We start from the raw sequence: 8,484 nt of genomic DNA, 5'->3' as shown, positions 1-8,484 counted from the left end.
GATACAGAAAAGGCATTGACAAAATTCAACACTAATTCATGATTTAAAAAAAAAAAAAAAAAACTCTTGGAACAATCAGAATAGAGGAGGACTTCCTTAACTTGATAAAGAGCATCTATAAAATACCTACAGCTAATACTTGGGCGATCTACTTCCGTAGTGATACTGCCTCAGCAGCCCAAGGAGGGGTCTCTGTGAGTTGGATACGACTCGACGGCACATAACAACAATAAGAACAATACTATCCTTAATGGTGAAAGACTGAATGCTTTCCTCTAATTTCAGAAACAAGGAAGGATGTCCACTCTCATCACTCTCATTCAACGTGGTACTAGAAGTTATAGCCACTGCAAAAAGATAAGAGAAGGAAATAAATAAGAGAAGAAACAAAAACTTTCCTATTTTCTGATTAACATAATTATGTATTAAAAAGTCCCAAAGAATCTACAAATAAACTCTTGTAACTAATAAGTGAGTTCACCAAGGTTGCAGGATAGAAGATAAAAATATGAAAAATTTATTTCTATATACTAGCAATGAACATGTGAACACCAAAACTAAAAATGTAATGCCACTTAAAATTTCTCAAAATATGAAATATATTAGTATAAGTCTAACAAAATGTTACAGTACTAAAAATTATATAACATTGATGAAAGACATTAAAAAAGATCTAAACAAATGGAGAGACATACCATGTCTGGATTGGAAGCCTTAACATTGTAAAAATGTCAATTCTCCTCAAATTGATACACAGATTCAATGCTATTCTTACAAAATTCAGCATGATTTTTTTGTAGATATATACAAAATTATTTTTTAAATTATGTGGAAATGCAAATGAATCAGAGTAACTAAAACAATTTTGAGAAAGAAGAACAAAGTGGAAGGAATCAATATACCTACTTTCAGAAAAGGAGCTCTGGTAGCATAGTGGCTAAAGCACTTGACTTCTAACCAGAAGGCTGGCGGTTCAAACCCACAAGCCACTCCTCGGAAGGAAGGTTGGGCAATCCTACTTCTGTAGTGATACTGCCTCGGAAACCCAAGGAGGGGTTGCTATGAGTCGGGGCCGACTCGATGGCACATAACAACAACAACAACTTTCAGAAATCAAGACTGTGTGGTATTGGTGAGTGATAGATGGACTAATGGAAAAGAACAGAGAAACCAGAAGTAGACCCACACAAATATGCCCAATTGGCTTCAGATCAATGTGCAAAATCAGTTTAATGGAGAAAAAAATATCCTTTTCAATAAATGGTGCCAAAGCAACTGAACATCCATAGGTAAAAAAAAAACAAACACAAAAAACCTGCATCTAACTCTTATATCTCATAGGAAAAAAATAAAATAAAATAAAAATGAATCATAAACCCCAATGTAAAATACAAAAATATAAAAATCTTTTAGCAGAAAATCCTCAGGACCTAGGACTAGTGAAGAATTCTTAGACGTGACACCAAAAGTACAATCCATAAAAGAAAAAATCAATGAATTGGACTTCATCAAAATTAAAAAGTGACACCCACAGCACGTGCCATACCTGCAGTACCTCAGATAGACATGCTTCTGCTACTGCCAGACCACCTTTTACGTGAAGTACCAGATGATCAGAGAAGGTACAAGACATGCCTAAGCTTACCTAAAAGACAGTGCTCTTTCTGCCACGCCTCAGCAGCCTTGTCTTGGGGCAGTGGTGGTTCAGTGGTAGAATTCTTGCGTCTATGCAGGAGACCCAGGTTCAATTCATGGCCAGTGCGCCTTATGCTTAGTTATCACATGTCTGCCAGAGGAGGCTTACATATTGCTATGATGCCGAGATATCTGGATGCAGAGCTTCCAGACTAAGATAGACTAGGTGATCTATTTCCAAAAATCAGCCAATGAAAACCCTATGGATCACAATGGTCCAGTCTGCAACTGATTATAAAGACCAGGCAACATTTCGTTCTGCTGTGCATGGAGTCACCTCAGCTGCCCTGTCTTCCTCAGGACAAGAAGAGAGGGCACAGGAAGACAGCATCTATGCTAGGAAAAGGCACATTTTGGAGGAGTGTTGTCTGGTTGACTAACTTGACCAGTAATTTCCCTGGCTCTTCTATGGAGGGGCCACTCATAGAGAAAAGAAGGACTATGACTTAGAAGTCTCACCTTCTAGGGCCTCCTTCAGCCCCCTGCTGGACATGATCTCCTGAGAGAGCAGGAACCCTAGAGCAGAGGTGGGTGGGAGTTTGAAGGGTTACCATGAGCCTGACACCAGGCAGAGTGGAGCAGGTATCCTAGGAGCAGATGACGTATAACACCTGGGGCTCCAAACTAAAGATGACTATGAGAAATAGAACAGTTGTGTTGATTTGGGTTCTATATATTCATTCAGACATTCAACTACTATTTACTAAGCTCTTACTGTGTGCAAATTCTAAGCCAGTTCCTTTGGATCTAGTACTGGAGCCTCAACTCCTGCTTTTGTGGAACTTGCCATCTACCTTTTTATCAAACAATGAAAGAGGGACTCTAGGTGAACTAAATAGGGAGATAGGTAATCCCAAGCAAGCCTTGTAAATCAGATGTCCCCTCCAGAGTTAAAAGGTTGCTTCTCACTTCAATCTCAATTACTCTCTCCCCGCCCCCCCCCCACACAGTTTGTTCCCAGACATCTGAATTATAATCCCAAGTAAAGATTCACTGAACTGTCATAAAAAAAGGTTGCAGGGCAGTAAGCAACAGCTCTGTAAAACATCAGACATGGAATGTCTTTTGATTGGACTGTCCTAACTTCTAATCCTTGGCATCTAACCCTTCTCACCCATTCATATCCATTACGCACACCTGCAATGGACCAAGTGAATGTAGAGGCAAAGTGCGGTGGTCCTGTTCTCCTGGAGACTTGATAAAAACCAAACCAAACTCACTGCCATCAAGTCGGATCCAACTCACAGCGACCCCTCCTTGGGTTTCCGAGGCGGTATCACTACGGAAGTAGATTGCCCAACCTTCCTTCCGAGGAGTGGGTGGTGGGTTTGAACCACCAGCCTTCTGGTTAGCAGTCAAATGCCTTAGGCGCTACGCCACAGGAGTTCGTAGAGACCTGATAAAGAGCATTTATAAAATACCTACAGCTAGTACTATACTTAATAATGAAAGACTGAATGCTTTCCTCTAATTTCAGGAACAAGGAAGGATGTCTACTCTCATCACTCTCGTTCAACGTACTGCTAGAAGTTCTAGCCACTGCAAAAAGATAAGAGAAGGAAATAAATAAGAGAAGAAACAAAAAAGTTCCTATTTTCTGATTAACATGATTGTTTATTAAAAAGTTCCAAAGTCTTGTGTCTTGGACTTTGAGTTTTTGGTCTTAATAGATCCCAGTTTCATAGAGCTGGCTCTTCCCTGTGCAGGGAAGGGATTTCAGCAGCCTGCTTCACCTCCAGGCCCTGTAATTGGTAGACTTCCTGAGCCTGGTGGAGCCCTGGAAGAGAACTCTGCCCAGATCAGACAGTCTGATCTGCCCTAACATACATAATTGCCAGGGTAGGAATGGCATTGTCAGCCTGGTGGCCCCAGGGTCAGAAAATCCAGACCGCTGTCCTGGAGATGCCCACGCTGTCATTCGGGGCATCATTGCTCCTTCTCTCCTGTGGGGCAAGAGTTAGGGTTTAGGATAAAATTATCCCTATGAACGGTTGGTTTGACGGAGGTGTGCCCTATACTGGCGCCTCTTTTCTCGCTGGCCAGATCTGCGGAGACACCTATGGATTCCACAGGGGCCACTCAGATGAGAGGTCTGGGCTCAGATAGAGAGGGCGGGCTAAAAGCCACCTGGGGCGACAGTCAAGCCCCATCTGAATCAGGTATACGGACGTCTTCCCACTCCTGATGCCCTACCACATCCTGGCTCTCACTCCACCTCCTTTCCTTTCCGTCCTCTAGGATGGCTGCACTGTGTATCCGTGTCTTGGGAGGTGGAGGAAGGGAATGACATCTCGGTTTAAAAAACCAGAAACAAATGTCCCCTGACAATTTCATGTCATGGGGGGGGGGTGCGTTCAAAAAAGAAGTAGAATAGAGAAGACAGACGTAGAGACACCAATAGACGGTCAGATCCGGGGATCTCTCGGGGGCGCGGTTAAGCAGTTCTCTCTGCCCCGGCAGCCGGCTCCGGGTAAGGGGGAAGACGCCCCTCAGCCCCGCAGCGCCGCGGGCCTCGCATGACATCAGAGGCTGGGGAGCGCACAGAGCGCAGGCGCCGGAAGAGGGAGGAGGGCAGACTCGCGCGGCTCAGGAGAGCGCTCCTCCACTCCGCGCGCCGTCCCTGCGCCCTGCTCCGCCCGCGCCGCGCTGCCCGCGCCGCGCCTCGGGCGTCCAGTGCGCGCCTCTAGCACCGCAGCGAGCGCCGCCCTCCGCAGCCCAGCTCCAGCTTTTCTCTTCCTCCTACGCTGCCGCCGCTGCCGCCGGTGCTGCCCGACACGCAGCCGCAGGCCGGGGCCGGGACGCAGCTGGGGAGTCAGGGACGCGCGCAGCCAGCCCTTCCCCCTCCGGCTCCCGCACCGCCGGCCGCCTCCCCTCGCCCTTCTCCTCTCTCCTCCCTGCTCCTTCGCTTCTTCCTCCTCCTGCTCGCCCGGCTCCGGCTGCCAGCACCATGTCCGCTGGGGGAGATTTTGGGAACCCGCTGAGAAAATTCAAGTTGGTGTTCCTAGGGGAGCAGAGCGGTAAGTACCTAGCTTATTCTTTAGGCTTGGCGCCAACTCGACCCCTGCTGCCAAATCATCAACCTCGTGAGGACCACCGACCCTGGCTAAGAAAGGCCCCTCCTTGCCCCGGCAGAGAAGAGGGATGGGGATGGGGAGGTTGGAGCTGGCTCGGGCGGGGCCGGCCTGGGGAGGGGCCAAGGTCGAGGATGGAGGAGGCACTGGGGCCGTGGAAGTGGGGGTGAAGGTGGGATCTAGGGTGGGGGCAGGGGGCGCTCGGCGGAGTGTGAGTGCAGGTGCGGCGCGGCGCGGCGCAGCGCAGCAGGGAGGCCGGAGGGCGGCGGCTCGCTCCGCGGCGCTGGTCAAGGCGTGGAACGACTGGGCGCGCTGGCTCGCTCGCACTGCGGCACCGGCTGCGGGCGACGGCGCAGGTGGCGGGGCCAGGGTGTAGAAGGACGGGCTCCCTTCTTCTGGCTGCGCGAGAGGGGTTCCCTGCGGACCCTGACTGGAACCATGCATTAGGGCACGTCCAGGCCCTGGGACCAGACAGCTGGCAGTGGGTTGAGGGGAGGAAGGGCCGTACCTGCCTCCTCCGGAAAGAACGGACGCAGGCCATGGGGGAAGGGGCGCCTACCTCCCTAGACTTCGCCGACCGTACACAGAAGGTTCTAGACCCCGTGCCTTTCACCGCGCGTGTTAGCCTCTTTTGGGCTCAGGGGTCTGGGCGGTAAGAGCAAGGGTTCCCAGAGCGAGGCAGATTTGGGTGATGGTACAGGGGTACCTCACATGGAGAGGCTGTGAAGCCTGGTGCTGGGCAGAGAAAGGCCCAGGACACGCCCTGCTTGGTTTCCCAGCACCCCTCTGGAGATCGTCAGTGGATTCTTCCCACCCCCACCTCCCAGCTCACTGCCCTTCTTCAGGGAGTGGAGGTCAGCATGGTCCATTGCAGAGGGAGGGGGAGTAGGGGGGTAGAAGGCCTCGGAACAAACTGCTTCCCTGCTCCCCCACATAAGATGCTCTGAAACCCAGGTTGATCAGAAGATGGGAAGGCTGGATTGAAGAGCACAGACTCCTCTGACACCTGTAGGAAGAAGTGGTATCCCTCCAGAAGCCTGTTACCTGGGGCTACAGAAGACAGGCTGGGATCTGACCAGCCCGCCTCTGAAGAGGAGGCAGTCCCTGGAGGGCAGAAATACTAGCCCTAGCACTATCTTCCAGCCAGGTTCACCTGATTTATGCCTGCCTCTATAAGGGACCAAGAGAAGGGCAACCTTGGAAGGACCTGGTGGCCTCAGGGGGCAGTGCTACTGTGATGTGTATACTTGTGCATTGTGGTGGTTGCCATCTGGCCATCTCTTGTCAGCTCAATGTCTGGGCCTGAGAAAGGTGTTAGAAGGTAGTCACCAGGAGCCAGTTATTCCCAAAAGGGTCAGCTCAACTATCCAGTCTTATGTCTTGGACTTTGAGTTTTTGGTCTTAATAGATCCCAGTTTCATAGAGCTGGCTCTTCCCTGTGCAGGGAAGGGATTTCAGTAGTCTGCTTCACCTCCAGGCCCTGTAATTGGTAGACTTCCTGAGCCTGGTGGAACCCTGGAAGAGAACTCTGCCCAGATCAGGCAGTCTGGGGGTTGAATTCCTAGCTATGTTAACTTGACCAAATTTTGAGACCTCTTTGTGCCTCAGTTTCTGTAAAATGGTTGCTTGAAGGCAGTTCTCTTATTCCTTTTTATTTCCCTAGTGCTTCTCAAAGCACCTGGGACCTGGTAGCTTCTTAAGAAACACTTGTTTATTACAAGTCTGAATAAGTTTCAGCAAAGGACCAGGAGTTTGATGAGAAAAATGATTCTGGTGACTTTCAGTGAAAACTCTGGGCTTCCTCAGAATCCCTGATGGACCTGCTGAACACTGTAAACCCCCTTTGCACCTAAAGTCACAAAAACGAAAGCTGAAGACATAAGCGATAGGGCCGGCCTCCTACACTGCATGCACAGAAGCAAAGTCTGAGGCCCAGGGATGGGGGCAGGGTCTTCCCAGAGTCTTGTTGGGGGTTATTAACAGTTCTGGGGCTGGAACCCATGTCTCCTATCTGCAGTCTACTATTTTTCACTAGCATGTCATTGAGAAATAAGATGACCTTGAATTGGAGAGGCCAGGAGCTCTGGTTGCATAGTGCCTAAGGCACTTGACTGCTAACCAGAAGGCTGGCAGTTCAAACCCACCAGCCACTCCTCAGAAGGAGGGTTGAGCAATCTACTTCTGTTGTGATACTGCCTCAGAATCCCAAGGAGGGGTCGCTATGAGTTGGGTCCGACTGGAAGGCACATAACAACAACAAAAACAGAACTGGGGAGCCTTCCTGAGAGAAGGTAGAAGATTGCCACTCTCTGGCCAGGCTATTGCTGGGTTGGGTGACCTGGTGGGAATGCTGGGCTAACTGATCAGGGACAGGGTTTATGGGCCCTTGGCACTTGGTCATTAGGGACCAGAGGCACCACTAACAGACTGGCTTCTGGCCATCCTGGTCCTTCTGACAGGGAGCCCCAGGGCCCTGAAAAACTCCTCTCACTGTTTGTATCATTAGTTGGTTGTATACCTTAGGTTTTACAGAGTTTTTTTGATCCTTAGCTTAGGAAAGGGATATGCTCATCCCTGAGCCTGGTGGGATTCAGGGATCACCACTGCAGCTGCTGCTTTCTCCTGCACTACAAAACCATCTTGCCTTCACACACAGCTTTGCATGTATTAGTCCTTTGTGCCAGAACCCTCTGTAGCCTGTGAGGTGAAGGGAACCTCCTGCCATCTGGCCCTCACTCCTGCCATGGCTCTCACTCCCTGTGTGACCTCAGAGGTCCCTCACCTTTAGTATATGGGGGATTTGGGCCAGCTGAGCGCCGTAGAACTTTCTAGAGCAGCATGGATTTGGCTGTATGAGCTGAGTGCCACAGAGGAGCAAGGGAAAGGGGCTGGAGGGATGTGGTCTTCTCTTGTTTCCTGTGCTGGCGTCGTGGTAACTTCAGTCTAGGCCAGTGGGCTAAGGCAGCTAGATTCCAAAGAAGAGGCCCAACCTGGAGCTGGGAGAGCCCCCATTCCCAGCAGCAAGTTGACTGCTGGCCCATGGAATACAGGCTGACTGAGTGGCAGCCTGGCATGATGGGATTGTGGGAAGGATGTGAGAGATTTCCTGGCATTAGGGAGGCTGTGCAATCCTGCTGATGCTCACATTGTCTTTGCCAGCAAGGCATGCTCTTGTGCTGATGACAGTGGTGGGAGACAATGGCAGACAAGCACACCAGTCCCCACTGGGGCATTGGGTGGCATCTAAAGAAAATAGGTCTGGGCAGGTGTGTGTATAAGGACAGTGGGCCTGTGGGATACACACCTTCCTCCTGAATTCTACAAACCACTGTGACATTGGTTTTTGTGGGTTTTTAAGCTTCAACCAGTGTATCTCAGTGTATGTGATAGGGAGGGAGAGAGTGGAGGATGTGTTTGCTGCACTCCGGTCTCTTCTGATTTCCCCTTCCCTGAGATTCCTCCAGCTGAGGCTTGGAAATGGGATGAACACAGCAAAAGTTCTTTCTGCTTTCACAGGCCAATGCCAGCAGGTTGACTTCTCCCTCTGATCAACTCCCTTCCTGCAGTGGTGCTGCAGGAAGCCCCCTCCACATAGAGCACATTGTAAACGATGTTCCCTGGAGTTGTTTGTGGCAGGGCCCCTGCATGCAGCTGCCTTATGGTTGTTCAGTCATTGGTTTATTCATCCTCTCTCCCTTCCTCCATCATGTGTTCATTT

At 49.9% G+C, this 8,484-nt stretch overlaps 1 protein-coding gene across 1 annotated transcript in view; it reads left to right on the top strand.

Annotated features, from left to right (window-relative positions):
- The first annotated feature begins 4,642 nt into the window (after nt 1–4,642).
- Nucleotides 4,643–8,484, top strand: part of RAB6B (RAB6B, member RAS oncogene family) — a 123,556-nt gene continuing 119,714 nt past the window's right edge. Inside the window, exon 1 of the mRNA XM_007936999.2 lies at nt 4,643–4,712. Within this exon, the coding sequence (XP_007935190.1) occupies nt 4,643–4,712 (70 nt within the window). The remainder of the gene's footprint in view (nt 4,713–8,484) is intronic.

This window comes from Orycteropus afer, unplaced genomic scaffold, assembly GCF_000298275.1.
Source record: "Orycteropus afer afer isolate SDZICR_OR568_19922 unplaced genomic scaffold, OryAfe1.0 scaffold00003, whole genome shotgun sequence".
NCBI lineage: Eukaryota > Metazoa > Chordata > Mammalia > Tubulidentata > Orycteropodidae > Orycteropus > Orycteropus afer.
This window is presented reverse-complemented; position numbering and strand designations above follow the sequence as displayed.